This window comes from Marmota monax, unplaced genomic scaffold (genome assembly GCF_021218885.2).
Source record: "Marmota monax isolate L192 unplaced genomic scaffold, Marmota_monax_Labrador192_F-V1.1 WCK01_AAM20220418_F8-fsc00078, whole genome shotgun sequence".
In the NCBI taxonomy this organism is placed as follows: Eukaryota; Metazoa; Chordata; class Mammalia; order Rodentia; family Sciuridae; genus Marmota; species Marmota monax.
The window spans coordinates 5791406-5813384 of NW_026694865.1; the positions used below are offsets into that span (position 1 = coordinate 5791406).

The following is a 21979-nucleotide window of genomic DNA, read 5'->3' on the forward strand; positions in this document are numbered from 1 at the left end:
TACTGGGGATTGAACCCAGGAATGCCACTGGCCCAACCCTTTTTATTTTGAGACAGGGTCTCACTAAGTTGCTGAGCCTGGCTTTCAACTTATGATCCTCGTGCCTCAATCTCCCAAGCTGAGATTATAGGCATGGGCCACTGCAACCAACCAATATTTATTTTTTATTCCCTTTTGCATACAATGAAATGCACAAACAAGAAGTATAGAAATAACCTGTTTTAAAATTCAAGACAACCTCAAGAACATGTTTTAAGCAATAGTCTGAAGAAATATGAGACAAGCTAGGCATGGTGGCACACATCTGTAGTCCCAGCTGCTCAAGAGGCTGAGATAGGAGAATCACTCTGAGCCCACAAGTTTGAGACCAGCTTAAAAAACAGCAAAACCATCTAAAAAAAAATAAATACAATGCAATACAATGAAACTATGGAAATGCTTTTCTAGGAAGCACAATTCCATGAATTGGGAAATAGAATTAAGAGTCAGAAATTTTAATTCCACTTAATCACTGAGTAGATCCCATAGCTTAGTCTCACCTTAGTTTCCTCATTCGTACAATAGGGTTAAAAATGCTTTATTTTAAAGAAAAAGGTGTGGGGGTGGTCCACAAAAATCAAAAGATCAGTATAACATATACATGCTAAGCACGCTCTACCAGTGAGCTAGTTACATCCCCAGGAAGGCTTTTAAATTTCTCATGTTTGTAATAATAATTCAGATGTACTTTCTTTCCCCTTTAGTTCTTAGTTTTTATGAATTAAGGCAGGAATTTGTAATTTTATATACAGGTAAACTAGTAAGCAAGCAGGTTGTGTGTGGTCGGGGGAGGGGAGGGTGTTCCTACTGTGAGCTAGAGGCTCTGTAACAGCCCTCTGGTGGCAGGAAGCTTTTTCCTTCCCTCCTGCCAACTGCGCTACTGCTTCTTAGAGAAGCTGGGGAGGCTGGATGAGGAATGTGCTACTGAAACTAGGAAAGTATAAAGATCTGTTTCCTACGGCATTTTATTATATTTATTTACTTTTAAATTTTTTGATTATGAGATGTGGTCTTGCTACAAGTTCAAGGCTCCTGGGTTAAAGCAATCCTCTTGCATCAGCCTCCTGTGCAATTAGGACCAAGGGGTTACACCACCAACCAGCTCCTACTCTGTTTTTTTTTTTTTTTAGTTGTAGGCGCCGGTGTTGTGGTTCAGTGGTAGAGCGCTTGCCTAGCATGTGTGAGGCACTGGGTTCAATCCCTGGCAGCACATAAAAATAAACAAATGAAATAAAGGTATTTGTCCATCTACAACTTAAAAAAAAAAGGAATTCAAATACTCAGAGACTTGGGAAGAAATATTTCCTGGTGGGTGTGTTTTTGTTTCTTAGTTTGTTCTGTCTGTGGTGCTGGGGATCAAACCCAGAGCCTTACACATGCAAAGCACCTGCTCTATCACTGGGATACCCACCTGAAGTCCCTTAATGGGTCTGTTTTTGCAAAATAAATCTCTTAACTCTATTGCTACTCTCTCAAAAATAGAATTCAAATAAGGACTTTTAAAACTCTGAATCATTTCACTCTACCCTCTAAAAAGTGACATGAAAAGGTCTGTATTACAGAGCCAATACTTACCTAAAAATAACATTATAAGATAAATCTGAAGAAAAAAGGAAAATCTAACTTTGATTTTCACAGGATATGGCAATGTAAAACTGAATCTTCCTGTTTCATTGAATATTGGAATGGACTGGATCACTGAAACCGCTGAAAACAGAAGCAAGAGCTTGTTAGAAGCAAATGACATCCAGTACAGGGACATCTCGTGACAGACCCCTCTAGCCTTAGCCCTCACAGTTTCATTCTGAGTTGTTGGAAATGCTCCCCACTCCCGCTGTTCAGAAAGCACTTGCTGCTCTCCTCCTGGACCCCAAGTTTTCCTGAAATAAGCCTCCAAGCCATTAATAGAAAGATGAATGAGAACAGTCATGGCCCTGGGCCTCTATTTCCCAGCCTATGAAATGGAGAAAAACCTCTACCTGACACTCACTAGGGGTTGATCAAAATAAAATGAAGTTATTAATAAAAACCTGTTAAAGGAAATTTAAAATATCATATAAATGTGAAGCATGCAGCACATGGTTAGCTAGTTTCCAAACCTTATAAAATGAGCTACAGTCTTGGAATGGTCTGGGTACCAGGGGGACTATGGCAGGAAGTCACAAGAACAAAAATCACTGTAAAGTCCAACATCTCATTTATCAGATTAAGGCTGGCAGAGGTAGGAAGAAAGGACTGATCTCTTAACCATGGAATCCCCTTGGAGCTAAGCTATGAGACCTAGAGTTCCTGAAAATACCTTCTGCCAAACATCCCAGAGGGTATATGGGAATCCACACAGTGTAACGAAGCCATGTGAGCACCTTCCAATCCATGTCAATGCAGGAAAGCATATAGAAGGGGTATCTATTGAAAATAAGGAATGCTAGTGTTAAAAGTCACTTCAGACAATGAATGCAACCCTAGAATATAAGAATCAGTTCTCAATTAACCACATACGGTTTCTTCAGAACAGAATTAGGATCCTGAACTATTTATCCACAAATTCCCATCAAGCTACTTTCTAAATCTTCAAAGGATAGGAACCCTTTTTGTTCAGCATATGCACTAGATACTTAGAATATTTTTGGCTTTATTCCTAGTTCTGATCTATGTTCCCAGTAGGTAAAGATGTCAGATTCTTCATCTCCAGATAAGTAAACTGGTACCAAAATTAAAGTATACAAAAGGCCTTTAATCTAGAACCAAACATATTCTATTTTTTTAAATATATTTATTTTTTAGTTGTAGGTAGATACAATATCTTTTTTTTTAATATTTTTTTTTTTTAGTTGTAGATAGACACAATATCTTTATTTTATTTTTATGTGGTGTTGAGGATCTAACCCAGGGCCTCGAACGTGCTAGGTGAGCGATCTACCACAACCCCAGCCCCAATATCTTTATTTCATATTTATGTGTCGCTGAGGTTTGAATCCAGTGCCTCATGTGTGCTAGACGAGTACTCTACCACTGAGCCACAACCCCACCCCCAGACATATTCTATTTTAAAAGAGATATTACAAAAAAATAAATTTGTTTCTTCCCAAACTGTAAAAGTTAAGGATCTATAATCTGTTTTGCCTTTGCACTAAGCATATCAAAGGGTACGAACAGAAGACAACCTATGTGGATGCCACCTGTTCTCTCAATTATTAACTTTGTCAAAACACCACCAGTTAAAATCCCTCTGTATGTATAAGTCTCAACCAAATAAGACTCTGGCTAAGAACAGCTTTCTCAGGAGAGAGCTGCTGCAAAGATGGAGAAAGAAGCACTCAAACATACTGGCATTTCTACTCACCTGAAAATTTCAACTGCGCTCCACATATAAAACACAAAGAACACCACAGCTTTATTTTGCATCTCTTCCATGGTGCCAAAGATGATAAACAAAATGAAATTTCTTCCAAGAAGCTATTAAAAAGACCCAAAGAGAAACGTTTTTATATTAAAAAATATATATACATGTGCCATATAAACGTATTATCTGAAACCTAACTCCACTAAATATGAAGTAAATGGAGAAGACTGAGCTCAAGTAGTTTAACCCATTTTGTCCCATCATCCTATAGTGGAATACCTGTACAAACTTAAGTATTGTATATAATACATAATACAATTATATAACATGTAATGTAATTATACATTATTCAACATAATTATAGTGTGATATAGTAATTATAATATTAATAATTGACTAATATATATAAGCTCTAAATTATTATTTGCAACATATTTTAATGCACCTGTGTTAATTTTGTTGAAATATGTATAGAACTTGGGACTTAATGGGTTAATTCTCCTCCAATTTTGGAATAAGTGCTCAAACCAGTCTTTCTGGATATAATACTTTTGTATGTGTGTAAATATATCGTAAATAGTACTTTAAAACACATATGCATAGGGGCTGGGGTCGTGGCTCAGTGGTAGAGTGTTTGCCTAGCATGCAAGAGGCACTGGGTCCGATCCTCAGCACTACATAAATGTAAAATAAAGATATTGTGTCCACCTAAAACTAAAAAATATTAAAAAAAAAAAAAAAGCACATGTATTCAAACACAATTTGAAGCAAACTGCCTATGAATGTTTGTGCCAGCGTAACTCAAGTTAAGGTAACTTAAGTTACCATCATGTCACCCCATAAGTAATGACTATCCAGAATTAATCATTCCACTTATTTTCTTCATAGTTTACTGCTTGTTACTATAAGTATTTCTATGCAACAAAGTATTTCATCCAGTTTTTAAACAATTTGAAATCATGTTAAACAATTATCTGAAACTTGCTTCTTACTCAGTGCTATGGTCTAGAAATCCATCTACTTTAATGCATGTAGCCACAGCCCACTCGTTTTCACCACTATAAGGCACACCACAGGCACCACACTACATGGTATCAACTACTAAATCCTCATAATATCTTGATTTCTTCTTATGGTGAGTTCCCCAACTTGGGTTCTTTCTTAAAAGAATTTTCCTGACCTATTAGGCACGGTGGAGGCAGGAGGATCACACTTTTGAGGGTCAGCCTGGTCAATTTATCAAGATTCTGTCTCAAATTTTTAAAATAAAATAAAAGGTGGGCTGGGGATGTGGCTCAAGCGGTAGCGCGCTCGCCTGGTATGCGTGCGGCCCGGGTTCGATCCTCAGCACCACATACAAACAAAGATGTTGTGTCCGCCAAATACTAAAAAATAAATATTAAAATTCTCTCTCTCTCTCTCCCTCTCTCTCCCTCTTTCTTTAAAAAAAAAATAAAATAAAAGGTAAGGGATGGGGCTGGGGTTGTAGCTCAGTGGTAGAGCGCTTGCCTAGCATGTGTGAGGCACTAGGTTTGAGTCTCAGCACCACATATAAATAAACAAAATAAAGATACATCAACAACTAAAAAAAAAAAAAAACAAAGGTAAGGGATATAGCTCAGTGGTAGAGAGCTTGCCTAGCAAACACAAGGCCCTGGGGTTCAACCTCTAGTACTTCAAAAATAATACCTATTATTATATTCCTGGCCTTTTGCTTGACCCTCAAACCCCTTTATTTATAGAGAGGGTATCACTGTGTTGCCCAGGCTGGCTCCAAACTCCTGGCCTCCTAAGTAGCTAGGGCTACAGGCATGCATCACCACACCCAGCTACTCCTTCATTTTTTTTTTTTTTAATAATGGTAAGATATATATATATGTATGTATATAATTGACCATCTTAACCAGTTTTAAGGTTATTAGGTCAGCGGTATCAAATACATTCACAATGTTTTACAACCATCACCACCATTAATCTCAGTAACTTTTCTAATCTTGCAAATGGAAACACTGGCCCATTAAACAATGACTTTTCATTTCCAGCAACCCCTGGCAATCACCATTCTAACTTTCTGTCTCTTAAGATTCTGACTATTCTAAATGCCTCATGTGAGCAGAATCATATAGTACTGGCTTATTTTACTTAATATAATTTCCTCAATCCATCCAAGTTGTAGTGTATGTCAGAATTTTCTTCATTATTACTGCATAATATACTACATTTTGGGTCATTTCTACTTTTACCTATTGTGAATAATGCTACTATCCTCTTTGTTTTTTCATAAAATTTTAGAATTTTCTTATCACATTCCAAAACTTTTTATATCGTGATTTGAATTACATTTAATCTATAAGTAAATGTGAACTAACATTATTATAATGTTGAGTCTTACATTCAAGAATATTGTCTATATGCATTTGTGTTCTCTATTCCTTCCTGTATCTCAAATAGTTCACTAATTCTCTCCTCAGCTCCACCTAATATACTATAAAAACTATCATTAAATTTTGAAATTTTGGCAGGTGTGGTGGCACGCCAGTAATCCCAGCAACTCGAGAGGCTGAGGCAGGAGAATCACATATTCAAGGCCAACTTCAGCAAATTAGCAAGGCCCTAAGCAACTTAGTGAGACCCTGTCCCAAAATAAAAACAAAATGGGCTGCCATTGTAGCCCAGTGGTAACATACCCCTGGGTTCAATCCCCAGTACCCCAAAAAAATTAAAATTAAAAAAAAATTAAATTTTGGGGCTGGGGAAATAGTTCAGTGGTAAAGCACTTGCCTAGTATGTGAGAGGCCCTGGGTTTGATCCCTGATACCTCCAAAATACTTTTTTAATTTGGTTAGTATATTTTTCATTAGTAAAAGTTCTATTTGCCTCCTTTTCAGATCTGTTTATATTCTTTAGTTTCTTGTTTCATGTTCAAATAGTCAAGTTCTCATTAAATGATTATTTTCTATTTTGCATCTGACAATTCTAATATCTGAAGTTCTAACAAGCCTATTCCTATAGTCTGTTGTTTTTGCTGATTCTTGCTCACAATGCCTTATATCTTTGCTTCTATGATCTTTCGGAAGTTAAGGAACATTTTAAATAAAATTTCTAACTTGAAGATTTTTGAAACACCAAGGAGATATGAATTCATATCATAAATCCATCTAGAGGACTCACAGTCATAAATTCATTAAAAAAGTATCTCCCCCACCTCCAGCAGAACCAACATTTTAAGAATTTTTTTTTTTTAATAGACTACAGTTCTATACCTGGATAAGAGAAGGCATCACTGGTGAGCTAGTGACTCCAATTGCTGCATTGATAGTTTCCACAACTGCCAGCATCTGGCAGAAATACATCATGTCAGCCACGGTGTGGAATGTGTCATAAAAGGACTCTAAGAACACAAATACATATCAGCAGTAAATGAACTGGTAAATTTCAACAGAATTATTTCTCAAACATACATCCACTTAGATTCAAGTTTCTAACTTAACTGTACTGAAAGGGAATATGCAGAATAAATTCCACTGATTACCAGAAAGTTAACATATAAACTCTGTTTGTCTTTCTTATTTTTAAAAGACAAGGGAGGTCGGGGGAGCACAACTATGCCTCATTCAGTTACTACATTCTGTGTACTAAGCAAAGTGATTATTCTTTTCAGATTATCTTATCTAATTTGAAATTCAACTATATCATATATATTGGATGAAATCTAAACCTTTTAAAATATTGAAAACTGATCATAAATAAATGCAAAGGGGTGAAAGAATAAGAACAGATTTCAAAAACCTTAATCATATTTATATCTTCAGATCTATTAATTCTTATTTTGAGAATCTATCCTAACTAAAAAAATTTTAACAAGCCTTACTAACAAAGTTGTTCTTTGAAATATTTCTAAGTACATTAATTTAGAAACAGTCTAAACATCCAAGAGTATTGGTAAGTTTGAGTATACTACTGTAATTCAAAATGACAGTTATTGATCATATGAGGTCAGCAAATGTGGTATCAATTCCAATCAAGTGGTCCATAAAATAATATCCTTTCTCTTCATCCCAGCATTCTCGTGACACCCTTTATTTCTACATTCTTCTTTGCAACATTCCTCAATCAGAGCATAACTGACAGTCCCTTGTCCTGCACACTGCAGGAAGTTTAGGATCCCTAAATCTACTGAATACAATGCCTATAAGTCATTTTTTATGGGTATATATATGATGTTTTATTTATTTATTTTTATTTATATATATGACAGCGAAATGCATTAAAATTCTTATTACACATATAGAGTGCAATTTTTCATGTCTCTGGTTGTATACAAAGTATATTCACACCAATTTGTGTCTTCATACCCATACTTTGGATAATAATGACCATCACATTCCACCATCATTAATAACCCCATCCCCACTCCTTTCCCCTCCAAGCCCTCTGCCCTATCTAGAGTTCATCTGTTCCTCCCATGCTCCCCCTCCCTACCCGACTATGAATCAGCCTCCTTATATCAGAGAAAACATTCAGCATTTGGTTTTTTGGTATTGGCTAACTTCACTTAGCATTATCTTTTCTAACTCTATCCATTTACCTGCAAATGCCATAATTTTATTCTCTTTTATTGCTGAGTAATATTCTATTGTGTATATATGCCACATTTTTTTATCCATTCATCTACTGAAGGGCATCTAGGTTGGTTCCACAGTTTAGTATTGTGAATTGTGCTGCTATAAACATTGATGTGGCTATGTCCCTGTAGTATGCTGTTTTTAAGTCCTTTAGGTATAAACCAAGGAGTCGGGTAACTGGGTTAAATGGTGGATCCACTTCCAGTTTTCCAAGAAATATTCCTACTGCTTTCTATGTTGGCTGCCAACAAATCATTTTGACAACCAACAAACATCCCCAAAATGGTTATCCCCAAATGCCCCCAAAGAAGGCAAATCTGCTCCAAATAAAAAAATCACTGGTAAAGGGAATTATTATCCACATATTAGTAATTTAAATCCTCAGAGTTAAGAGGTTCTATAGAAAAGTAAAAATTACATCTGAAAAATTATCGCTAATGTACCCACAATTTATAAAATTAGCTTCCATTTAAACATCTGTTCCCATTGAAGAACAAGCCTATTTATCATCTTCAAGCCTTGGTCCATCATTCTTGCCCACTGTCAGCAACATGAATAATAACCTCAAAATGAAATGACAAATCTCTTAGGAAGGTGTATGGTATTCCTGAGATCAGTTATGGCAGTGACAGAAAATTGCTCTAACTGCAGATAAAGATAATGATGAATGAGGCAGAGTTAAGCCTATTGTCAACAAAGATGTCCCGTAGGAGCCTTACAAGAGAACACTTTAAATAACAGATGATGAATAGAAGAGGCCCCTGCAAAAAATGAAGAAACTCATTGATATTTTTGCAAAAAATTTACTCAATTTACAATCCTACCACAAGTCAATATGAAAGGAAGAAAGGTATATAGTGCTGTTTGACTAGTTCTTTTAAGAAATCAATGCAAAATTATGTTAAATTTTGTGATATATAAGGTAAATATTTTAGTTGTCTAATTTTTAAAATACTTTTCGTTGTCAATGGACATTTATTTTATTTATTTATATGTGGTGCTGAGAATCGAACCCAGTGCCTCACACATGCTAGGCAAGCACTCTACCACTGAGCCACAACTCCAGCCCTCATTTGTGTAATTTTAAATGTGACTTTTCAAGATAAAAATCTTAAGCAAATCTTTTTGTTAATATTTATAATGAAACGTTGGTATCCATTTTAAGGAGATTAACTATAAGTAGCATTTTTCCTGGATCAACTATCTTTGAAAACCAGGTCTTCCATACTTCAAAATAGAAACTTATGACCTATATTTGGCATATGGTAAATAAAAATTAGATGTTATTGCTGTCTGCCTCTGATTTTTATGGGAAATGTATCCTTGGTTCAATTCAAGAATATAAATCCAGTTTATATCTAAAATAATAGTTATTAAGAATATTAAGGGTGGAACTGGAGTTGTAGCTCAGCAGTAGAGCACTTACCTCATACGTGTGAGGCACTGTGTTCGATTCCCAGCACCACATATAAATAAGCAAATAAAATAAAAGGTCCATCAACAACTAAAAAAAAATATTAAAAAACAAAAAAAAGAAGGGTGGGGTGTGGCTCAGTGGCAGAGCGCTTGCCTCGTACATATGAGGCACCGGGTTCTATCCTTAGCCCCCACATAAAAAGAATAAATAAAGGTATTGTGTCCATCTACAACTAAAAATTTTTTTTAATTTTTAAAAAGAATATTAATAACTTTAAAATGCTTACAATACACTTAAAAACAAGCTACATAATTATATACATATCATGATTATAATTATTTGCAAGAAAAGACTAAAAGGAAATATATGAAAACCTTAATAGTAACGAGACAAAAGGTTTATTCACCTTCACACCCCATGCCATCATCTCCCAAACTTTCTTTTTCTTTTTTTTTTTTTTTAAATTATGTCTTTGTTCTGCACCTCATAACTGCTATCTGAGTGAGTGTGCATCTGATGGGCTTAAAGACTAAGGCTTAAAACTTTATTTATTTTAGTTCTCGGTGGACACAACATCTTTGTTTGTATGTGGTGCTGAAGATCGAACCCGGGCCGCACGCATGCCAGGCGAGCGCGCTACCGCTTGAGCCACATCCCCAGCCCTCCCAAACTTTCTTAAATCAGCACATTATTTCTATGAGAAAAAAGTTTTCAAAGTACTGAATGGTAATCATATACTAATGAAAAACAGGTGTAAATAGCAGAAGTATAAAACAGTATACTCTTTCTGGAAGAAATTTGACAAACTGCATCAAAATCCTTAAAAATAGTTTATGCTTTAATCTTGCAATTCCACTTCAGGAATTTTTTCTAAGAAATTTAGTAATAAGTACAATACTTTGGCTATAAGGAAGGGAAAACTACTCATAATGATAAAAGTTAGGAATATCTAAATGTCTTTTTATTAATATTTATTTTTTAGGTGTAGATAGACACAACACATGCCTTTATTTTTATGTGGTGCTGAGGATCGAACCTGGGTCCCACCCGTGCTAGGCGAGCGCTCTACCACTGAGCCACAATCCCAACCCCCTAAATGTCTTATAACTGGTTAAAGTACCCTATGGTAATCCATAATGTATACAGTCTTTTAAGGTAACACTGCAAAAGTATCTTTGCTGAAATGGAAAGCTGTTTATGATATTCTATTTGGTGAAAAAATAGGCTGCATTACAGTATATATGCTACAGACCCAAGTATTTTTACATATATGGATTTGGAAAGATAAACACCAAGGTACCAAGAAGTGTTGTTCTCATAGGTGAGACTCTAGTACAGTATTTTGTGTTAATCTTTTGTGATTTTCCTGTAACTAATACTTTATAATCAAAAAATAAAAATTATTTAATATAAAGTGTTCCTTAATAGACAGCTTGACAAGCCCAGGAGTTTGCTTCTGTTTCCCACTTAGTCTAAGAAATTAACAAATACATGTTTACATGACAAGTTGGGTGGGAGCTGTCATTCACCAACACCCTTTATTCAAAAGGAGAAAACTGCAATGAGCAAACTATGACCCTGAGTGCCAGGCCTAGGTTGTTGAGGATTGGTAAGGAAGAATTAAACTAACAGCTCCGTCCATTCCACTAGGTGATAAAGAGGCTCAGAGCCAAAACAGAAATTACCAGTCTAGGCAGCTTACATTAAATACATGACCTAGATAACTTAGCAACTTTTGTTTTGTTTTTTAAGACAGGGTCTCTCTCTGCTGCCCAGGCTGGTCTTGAATGCATGGGCTCAAGTGATCCTGCCCCTTCAACCTTCTGGAGTAGCGGGGATTAGAGGTGTTCACCACCATGCCAGCTACTCAGCAGCTTTTGGATTTGGATGATTTAACAGCCAGGAGGTTCATCCAACCATGTTAAGAACTTATGTACTGAATGTCCCTATTTTCATCCCATGGGATTGTGATAAACTCATACATGACAAAAAGACCTTCACTAGCCTTGTATTGTGCTATACAGAATTCCAAAGGCTTGAAAAAAAACATGCATTTCTTCCTCTCATAAGGGACTCCAGAGCTCACAATAACTCACCTTCTATGAACCTCAGATGGAAAAATTTAGTAGGACTGAAGAGTAAGAATCTATAGGACTTTTTTCTTTTTAAACAGCATTTATTTATATTTTCCATTATATTTATATCCTTCCCCATACTTACTTCATAAAATAAAAAAATTTTTTCAAAATTTTAAAATTATCTACATTCAAATTATTTGAAAATGTGTATTCCTTCCAATCTTTTTGCATATGCTGGTTTGTTTTCTCCCTCTTTACATGAGTATGATCAAACTAGAGAACCAACTTATATTTAAAATTTTTATCCTATAAAAATTTTATTATATGGGCTGGGGATGTGGCTCAAGCGGTAGCATGCTTGCCTGGCATGCGCAGGGCGCTGGGTTCGATCCTCAGCACCACATAAAAATAAAATAAAGATGCTGTGTCCACCGAAAACTAAAAAATAAATATTAAAAAATTCTCTCTCTTTAAAAAAAATTTTTATTATAAATGCTTTTATATTCTTATTATAAATGATTATAATATTATAAATGTTATTATATTATTATAATGTTATTGTAATTCTATTATAAATGCTTTATATCTGGTTCAAAACATTCCACTAAGTGAATATTCCAAAGCAATCTCTCACTGATAGACATTTGGTTAGTTTTTAATTTGTCACTAAAATAAATAATGCCATGAAATTTAGGTTTTGAAAATCTTTTTCTGTAGTTTTAATTATTTCTTTAGAATATATCTATGGAAGTAAAATTTCTAGGCCTGTTTCACTTGGTAAATGGAAAGAAAATCAATCCAGTTGGCCTTTTTCAAAAGAACATGGGAAACAGGAGCTATGAAAGAAAAAATGAAATGTAGGAAATACTACCAAATATGGGGGGTTACTACTAATTTTAAAGACAGAGACTGTCACCTTTGCTGAGTAGTGGGCCAAACTACTGAGGAAAGAAAAACTAGCACTGAAATGTCATACTTGCCTTTTCCCAAGATAAAGAAGCGCACAGTCAGATTGACAAAGATCCAGGAGAATCCCAAGAACTGCACGAGATTATACATGAATAAGTATCCTTTCTTCAAGCTTGTAAGAGCTGAAACAAAGCAAAACAGTAAGCTGTTAAACACAGTAATCACAGCAGGAAGGGCAGGTATGGGGCATATCTGGATGAATGCAGCCCTTTTTCCTACCTGAGTGCCCCTAAGCTCCCACACCAATACCTGGTCCAAGTCTTCCTACTCCCATAAAGAAGCAGATAAGGAAAAATGAGGAACACTGCACTCCAAGGCATGCTTTCAGCAGTCTTTTCTCTCATAACCTTGAGAGGTAAGTATTCAGACTCAACAAAGCCAAGAAAAAAACACTATCCCAAGAATGACTGACCATTTTAGTTCACATTAAAGAAGAGAATCAAAGTTCTCAGCTTCCACTCTAGTTATCTTAATGTAATATATATTTCTTCTTTTATGGATATTTTTTATGATCATACAGGTCAAACTAGCTCAATGAGGTAGAACTAGTAAATAAAAAAATAAACTCTGATATCTGATCATATATTCATTTAACCAATAATTTACTGAACACCTACAATGAGATATTATGAGGGCACTACTGTGATACAAAGATAGTAATACTGCCCTCCAAGAGCTTACAATCTAAAAACCAAAATATACGATAGAAAGTGGCAAGTAAGGGCTGGGACTGTAGCCTAGTGGTACAGCACTCGCCTGGCACATGTGAGGCATTGTGTTCAATCCTCAGCACCATATAAAAACAAATAAATAAAGGCATTGTGAAAAAAAATCTTAAAAAATAAAGAAAGTGACAAGTAATTCTTGTGAAAATTTCAGGGTGAAAGAAAATGACATTAGGCTGGGCAAGGGGGCACTAGGCAAGTCTATGTGGATAAACTGGTATCTGATCTGGGCCTTGATGGATGGGGAAGAGGAGGACATAATCGAAAGGAGGACATTTCAAAATAACAGGCAGAAAAATAAGGAATTAATTTTGTCTGCAGCATAAGGTTCATGAAGGTTCAGCTAATTACAGAGTTAAGAAAGAAATAAGGAGCTTATAGGCAAGGTTGAGCCAGAGGGTGTAAAGGAAAGGATAGTTCTCAAGAGAAGAGCTGAGTGTTCAGATTTTATTGCTGGCTACAGATATTCTGCATACACACTTGGTTAATGCTCAAATAATTATAATTTAATAGTATTTAATAAATAATTTAATAATGTGGTCAATCAAAGACAGCATTACCCTAAGGTACCAAAAAAAAAAAAAAAAGTTGAGACTTCTGGCACATTTAACTAATTGATTTTCTTTCTTCAAAACTATAATTTATTATACTTCTCCATCATGAAGAACTCCTTTCTTTAAAAAACTTTTTTTTTAAATTTTTTTAATACTTATTTATTAGTTTTCGGTGGACACAACATCTTTGTTTGTATGTGGTGCTGAGGATCGAACCCGGGCCGCACGCACGCCAGGCGAGCGCTATACAGCTTGAGCCACTTCCCAGCCCCTCTTTAAAAAACTTTATGAACTTTAAAAAAAAAACAGTTAAAGCTTTAACATCCTGAAAATTCACATAAGAATTTTTATGGGCTGGGGATACAGCTCAGTGGTAAAAGTCTTGCCAAACATGCATGGGGCCCTGGGTTTAACCCTGTCACCACAAAAAAAAATGTGTGTATGTGTGTGTGTGTATGTATGTGTGTGTGTATATATATATATATATAAAGTTTATCCCTCTAAAACATCAAAAAATTCAATCTCGAGTTTGCCTTTTTATATTGTTTCTTTTTGTCTCCACTGTCTCCTTTCTTCTGCTTTTCTAAAGAACTAAATTAGTGACTATTCAAATCTTATTTCAAACTCTTTTCCAAAAGAAATTTACTGAGAACCCCAAAATATAAAATGCTGAGATTCCCCTGGGTACCACAGAACAAAATTTAAAAACCACTGCTCTAAAACGTTCCCTTTCTTATTTATGGCTGAAAAAGTTAAATGAAGGGCTTTTATTTCATTCTGCTTTTTAAATATTTATTCTGTTATTTGTTTTGCTTATCTATTTATTTCATTCTGCATGGCACTTGGATGTCATCTGGGAGAAAAACACTAGGCTGGAGGAGTATAGCCTTATGCCAATGCACATTTCCACAGGCTTATATAAGATTTTGTTGCCATTTGCTATTAGGCCAGTCCAAGAGTCTGAGGTTCTTCCACGCTGCTATACAAGCCTTGGTATGCTAGGATGATTTCAGGCCCCAAACAGAAAGGACACATTAAAGGTAGGACTTCTAGTGTGGATGTGCACAGCTTAAGCACTGGATATAAAGAATTTCTCGTAAAATCACCCATATTATTCACTAAGGTAAAACCATTCATTCTCCTGCCACCTCACATTCATCCACACTCCTGCCTCTATCATTAACTGGTAACTACTTTAGCATAGAGGGCAACTTACTTTCAGGGGAGCCTTGGCTTTCTAGTCTGAGCTTATTTAGACGTTCTTCTTCCTAGAATTTAGACAGAAATTTTCCAAGTTAGAATTCCCAGATACCTGCAAAAGCCCACATACTGGATAAGTGATCTAACTCCCTCCGTTGCCACCACCTCCTTTGTTCCATGAGGAAAATGTCCTAGCTCATGGTACTAAAAAGCTTGACGACTCCTTCATGGGAAACATTAGAGTCACAGGATGCCAATCAAATGTCTACTGAATTAAACCATCAGCTGGCTTCCAAACTGCCAAGTGGACAATCTTGCAATCTTAGTGCCGGAAAGGATAGCCAGAAAATTATCATAACCACAGAAACAAAACAGAGTATTGACAGGAAGCGGATTGTTATTTTATTTTTTAAGAATTTTAGAATGTTAATATAATTTTTCTAGAAGCTAAGATCATCTTTCCAACATCAGTATTGACTATCATTTATCTTAATATATAGATGGACACAAAGAATATTTATAAGAATGTGTATATACACAGGTTAGCATGCACTCATATGTATTCCCTTGTTCTGTCAGCTGAGAGGGTTTAAAAGCAATGACACCACAGTAATGAGAAGATATCCAGGACCCAGTCTTCAATAAAAACTAGACAGCTCCTTGGAGAAATGGCTATTCTAGGGCTGGAGCAAGGAATATACAAAGTGTGCCTGCGGCAGCTTATATTGCCAGAAAGTAAGGAAATGCCAAAAACAACAACAAAAAAAAAAAACCCAGTCCTACAATGATTGATGGAGCTTTTCCAAAGACTCAAGAACCAAGTAAAATACTCCCAATGGCCAAAACTAAAATAATCTTGAGCAACAAAATAAATAACATAGTATTCAATTATAACCCAAAGTATAAAATAAATATCCATGAGTTCACACTGATATAAATATGACTGAATAATAAATGGGCAAGAACCCAAATCTCTCATTCATTAAAAAATTACTCTAAAAGACAATATATAACTCCCTACTCCTTTAGTATGGGCTATGCACAGGGATTTCCTTCCAAAGAGTACAGTAAGGAGAGGGGAGAGGAATGGAGACAGAAATCTGGCAAACGTCACTTCAGCCAGCTCATCCAAGATTAACTGAACAATTATATGTCTTGTTGATTATATGTACCCTTGATATAAAAATGGCACTTTATCTCTGCTGTCTCCCTCTGTAAAACCCATCATCTCAGTCTAGTCATAGGAATAACATTAGACAAATACCAATCTGAGCTATAATCTCCAACATACATAAACTACTTCTCTAAAATCATGTTGCCATATCTTTAAATGAATGCATAGCCTTGTCCCTATCGAATAAAAATCTTAAGAGAAATATAAAGTAGCCCAAATAACTTGGGTTCCTCAGGATTTCTGCCTTCAGTGCCTATATCCCAGGGTCCCTACTAACCTTGGCTCTGAGTTCCATTTCTGCATCAGATTCATCCAGCCAGCGATCAAAGTCAGGGGCCAAAAACAGTGGGCGCTTCTCCTGCTTGGTGAGTCTTTCCCACCACTGACTCACCTTCTTCTGTACCGTAATGTTTACCTGCCTCTGGGTCAGTTTGTAAACCGGCTAGGAGAGAAAGCAAGAATGTGAGAATACCTCTTTCATTCCCTGAAACTGCACCAGGCCAGGCAGAGAAGCTTATTCCCCTCCAAGTCCTGATGCAAAGAGAACATCTAGGTCAAGGGCTATGATAGAGAAGAACTGGTAAGAACAATAAGATGTTTTTTCCTCAAAAATAAACAGGAATAAATCAAGACAAGAAAGGCAAATGGTTCCTGATTAGCCTGGAGGGCTAGTATGAATATCCTGCCAGAGTCGTATCATGAAGGAAGTATGTTAAATCACCCCAAGGGCAACCTCAGCTGACAGATTTTCCTGCCAAGAAAATGACTATTCCTAGCTTAGCAAATCTTTGTTGTAGATAAGCCAGCATCGATGCCAAAACTGTTCTGGATCAGTTACAACTTTTCCATAGTATCGGTCTAGGGAGTCTTCTCAACTAAACTCAAATTCTTAGAGGTTGTTCTACCTTACTGTTTGTCTACATGCCTTATTTCGGTCTCTAAGGCAAGCCCCATGACAGGTTCTCTGCCCCTTATGCCAATGCTATTACTACTACCTCAAAACAATGAGCCCCTGTATGGAGAAATCAATAAGCTCAAGTCGCCTGAGCCAAGAGTATAAAATGCACAAAGTGATATACACCATCTGATGGATTCTCTCCTTCACTTACATTTCCTGCTTTCTTTCTAAAGACCAAGTGCCTTGGCCATTTCTGATTTCTATTCGTCTCACTGCCCCTGAGCAAAGTCACATGAAAGCAACGCCCCCCCCCCGCCCCGTGTGGGCTTCTTCTTCCCCTATGTAACTCTGATCTCAATGGGTGCCATACTCCTCTGTCTCACTAAAATTGGAGAATATCAGAGATGGAAGGGATCCTTGAGATCACTGGGTCCAGTCCTTTAACACATGAATAAAACAGAACCCAAAGATGTGAAGAGACTTTTTCAAGCTCACATTCCTAATAAACGGTAATGCCCAGATTTAACTTAGATTCTCCAACTTTTCTCATTCCTCAGCAGCTAAAACAGAGGCTCTGTTTCAAATAGAAGAACTATATCATTCCCCTTAGTTTTTTATCTTTTCTCCCCAAGCCCCTGCCCCTCATTTCACTAAACTACTACTATTCATTTCCTAAAAAAGGAAAAGAAGTGAAAAGGAAAAAACATACCTCTGGCTTCACAAGATCTAAGAACTCCAGGTGAAATTCATAGACATTGTCTCCTTTGGCACCATGTCCCTGAGCTATGAAGAAAGAAATGTGAGTTACTTTGAACTTGAGCAGAGTAAAGCCACCAAAAGTCAGCTTGGAACAGTTCTTCCCCATATATATGCAAATATTAAGGGGTCTTGTCAAAACGTGCGAGAGCTTGTGAGCTACTTGACAGCCAGATGAGCCAAAATTGGACAAAAGTTTATCTCCAAATGTCCTCTGCTGGTCAGTTTCAGACCATTTACTTAATCTTCCAAAGCAGCCTAGATGATGCCCACTACAAATAATAGGCAAGAAAAAGAATGTAAAAAGCAATGCCAAAGTGTTAAAGTTAATAACTTTAACTTTCATTTACTCTGGTTCTAAATCCAGAGGAGAGACAAATCAGGTAGATGTACCATCTTGACTGTGGTTAAGGAAAGTTACAGGGTACATGAAAATGCTGTCTTAAAGACAGCTCTGAATCTAAAACCTCCCAACCAGTAACAGAGAATGAAGGGAGAAGCTAACTTAACATATCCCAAATGGAACAAAGAAAGAGAAAGACAACCTTCCTCAGCTCTTGGAGGACATGTGGAACTGGGAAGAAAATCTCTGGGTTGGCCATCCCACAGTCCTGTTCTTTGATATGGCTCCTTTCCCAAACCAAGCAGTGCATCATGCCCAGCTCCCAGTGACTGCTAGCCCCAGGCAGCTGCACTGGACATCTCTTCCCCTCTACCTTGTGCTCATTTGGTTCCCTCCCTCCTAGGGTTCTCTTCCCTCATCTGGCCATATGTAATGTGAGCAGCCTAATATTTGGTATGGTTAGCTATTATTCTCTAAGAGTATAAGTTCTTTAAGGTTGACATAGTCTATAAGCTCAAAGTGGTATAATACTTTATTATCATTTAAACTTTTTTTTTTTGGCGGGGGGTGGGGGGCAGTACTGGGGACTGAACCCAGGACCTGGTGCATGCTATTCAAGCACTCTACCATGGAGTGTAGGTTAGATTCTCCAACTTTTACTCTCTAGCCCTTTTAAATGTATTAAAATCCCAAAAAGTTTGAGCTGTTTCTACCACTTCTCTCATCTTGAAAAGCAGATACAAAAGCCAGGTTGTACTTTCATGGGAGAATATTAAGACAGGAGAGATCCCACATAAAGCAGTAACTCTTCACTCTCCAATAACATTAGGAACTGAAAGAGGGAAGGGAGCAGGGAGAACCCACCCCACTGGGTAATGTGAATGCAGACCCACCCTCTCAGGCAGAGCAGTAAACCAGCTAAGGTGCTGAGGAGAAAAGAGATGGACCTAGAACCTCAGAATCAAGAGATTGTCAGAGATGGAAAAGCCTTAAATATCAGCCAGAGTACAGTGTTTCTCAAAATGGTTTGCAAGTGTATTATCAGGGAGCCACAAAGACTCATCAAGAACATTTTTACTTTTTGGTTTTTATTGGAATCTTAAAACATACAAACAAACAAAAGCAGCACGTTCTGGATCATCTCAATGGGGATCTTATAATCAAGTACTGCCGTGCAAGTTCAGAGGCTATTTTTGTCTGTGATCACAGCTGCAATGGAGTCAGATATCACTTACAAAGACCATACTTAATTTTTCAAATGTTTCTCAGTCTGGGTCCATGAACCACTGAGGATCCTCTGGACATAATCTTAAGTATCTATGGGTTCTTGAGTTTGAGAAAGACAGATTATAGCCCAACACCTTCATTTTATAGGACCTAGGAAGTCAATAAGTTGTTCATGGTAGTGGCAGAATTAGAGTTAGAAGACTGATGTTCTGATTTCTGACCCAAGATTCTGATTTGTTTTGTTTTGTTTTCCCACTGTACATATGGCCTATCCAAGGGGGAAGTAGGGTTTTAAACAAATTCTTTGGCTTTTTCTAGTAGTATATTTCAAAGCAATCTAATTTACCCCAAGAGCATCAAAGGGGTGAACATCAATACAAATTTAATAAAATAGATTTTTTAAAAATAAAGGAAAAACACTACTATGTCTCCTTTTCCATGTAGCAGGCTGGGCACTCTTACATGGATACTGACCTTTGAAATGCAGCACATTTTCAGTGATGCTGATGGCAGGGTTCTGTGAATATAGACCAAAGATACAAGAAGGCATTTTAATGAAAAAAATTCAATTAAATCAGGAGCTTCTTCCCACCATTTTCTCCCTAGGGAACTTAACCTGTTACCCTATTCCCTAACAGAGAATAAATATAGTGGTTTATTCACAACTCTGTAAAAGGTATCTCTATATCTGTCTGTACCTATCTGAGACAATAGGCTTCTCCAAGGAGGATTATAAACTGCTCAAACTGTGCAGAACAATCAAGTACTGAATCAGTCCATTCTGATAATGACAAATGATGCAAGACACCATGAGAGATATTACAGAGGAATGCACAAATCTCTAAGACTCAGCGGTTGAGCTATAGAACACAGAATCCATAGGAAAAGATGAGTCATTTCCTGTGAGAAAATACCAAACAGTTATCAAGAAATATACACTCAAGGCCAAAAGAGTAGTAAAAGGCAGTAAGTGTTATGAAAGTTAAAAAGAAAGTAAGCACAATGGAAACAGAATGGTTGGGAAAAGTATCTCCAAGGTGAGACCTGTACTGTAACATGAAGAATTAATTCATCTCAACAGCTAGAAGGAATGGCTGATGATAACATTGGAACATACTGTGCCCATAGTCTAACTTAGCCTCAGACTCCAGAATCTGCAACCTAGAAGAGTTCAAAATTCTCCAAATTGTTCATTTATTTCCAGAAGCTGCTACATACCTTCAGCAGCATAATTTAAAGGGAAATTACTTAATACTTTTTTCAATGAAAGAGAAGCAACTCATCTCTTATCTCTAATTCAAGATCACTTGATTTTCTCCTAGGTAAGGTTCGGCTCTTTAAGCTCCTTCACTCATCAAAGGAAACCACCAGGATAGAAAGACGCCTGGAGAGGGACTATGCTAATGGGCAGTGGGAGCTGACTTGTGTATAGCCAAGTCAGAAAAAGGGGGGGAATGAAGGCTCAGTGGGGAACACTTGAGCACAGCCACACCAGAGTGACTGCATTTGCTTTTACCAGAGCACAGGGGCCCTACTGGTTGAGACCAATTTAAAAGAAATTCATGGCTTGAGGGGTTTTGGATCTTCTAAATTTTGTGAATTTGGGCTGCATAACTTTTAAGAGCCACGTAACCCCTGTAACTTCTCAGGGACCTTTTCCTCTATTTTGCTCAGTGCTAAAGCAGTGGGGGACACGGAGATAGTATAGGTTTACTTCTATCTAGTTAATCCTAAGCGTAGTCTTCTGAAGTACCCTTTATGGGGAAGATTTCCTATTATTTGTCACATCTTTGATAAGTCTTTAGCTTTGCTCTTATTTATAAACCACTGCACCACTATGTTGAACTGACAAAACCAAAGTTCAAGTTCACTTAGAGCAAATATTCTCAAGCCAAAAGTAGTTGCAATGTTTATCTTACCTAAGTTCCCAATTTCATTTTTACCTTGTTTACTTTGCAATTTTTTTTTATTTTTTTTAAGTTTTAGTTGGACACAATATCTTTATTTTATTTATTTATTTTATGTGATGTTGGGGCTCAAACCTAATGCCTTGCACTTGCTAGGTGAGTGCTCTACCACTGAGCCACAACCCCAGCCCTACTTTTCAATGTTCTTATTCAACACTTTTCAGTTGTTTGTAACAGAAAGACTAATTTGTATAGCCTAGCCCATCTTTTACTAGAAAAGAAATGCTTTTTCTTATTAAAAAAAAGAAGTGGATAGGGAACAGGTGAAAGATGGCTTTGATGTGAGCTAGACCTGGGTTCATATCTTAGTTATGTCTTTTTTATTTTATCTGATTTTATTTTATTTATTATTCTGGTACCCAGGATTAAACTCAGGGGCACTCAATCACTTTGCCACATCCCCAGCACTGTTTCATATTTTATTTAGAGACAGGGTCTCACTGAGTTGCTTGGCACCTTGCCATTAATGAAGCTGGATTTGAACTTGCAATCCTCCTGACTCAGCCTCCTGAGCCACTGGGATTACAGACGTGTGCCACCACACCCAGCTAGTTATGTCATTTTTTGTTTACTTCTATCATTTATTTTCAAATTTGTAGCAACTGGCCCTTCGCACCATACCCCCCCCCAATACAATAGGCGTTAAACCCAGTGACACTCTACC

General features: G+C 36.8%; 1 protein-coding gene across 2 annotated transcripts in view; it reads right to left on the reverse strand.

Annotated features, from left to right (window-relative positions):
* The window catches only part of Hacd3 (3-hydroxyacyl-CoA dehydratase 3), a 34183-nt gene that overhangs the window by 2167 nt on the left and 10037 nt on the right, over positions 1–21979 (reverse strand). For both annotated transcript variants that reach the window (XM_046426530.2, XM_058573381.1), the window contains exons 2-10: positions 19823–19865; positions 17732–17805; positions 16402–16566; positions 14967–15018; positions 12483–12593; positions 6646–6773; positions 3383–3495; positions 2339–2445; positions 1615–1746 (exon numbers count right to left, since the gene is read on the reverse strand). In XM_046426530.2, coding sequence (XP_046282486.1) covers positions 1615–1746; positions 2339–2445; positions 3383–3495; positions 6646–6773; positions 12483–12593; positions 14967–15018; positions 16402–16566; positions 17732–17805; positions 19823–19865 — 925 coding nt within the window. The remainder of the gene's footprint in view (positions 1–1614; positions 1747–2338; positions 2446–3382; positions 3496–6645; positions 6774–12482; positions 12594–14966; positions 15019–16401; positions 16567–17731; positions 17806–19822; positions 19866–21979) is intronic.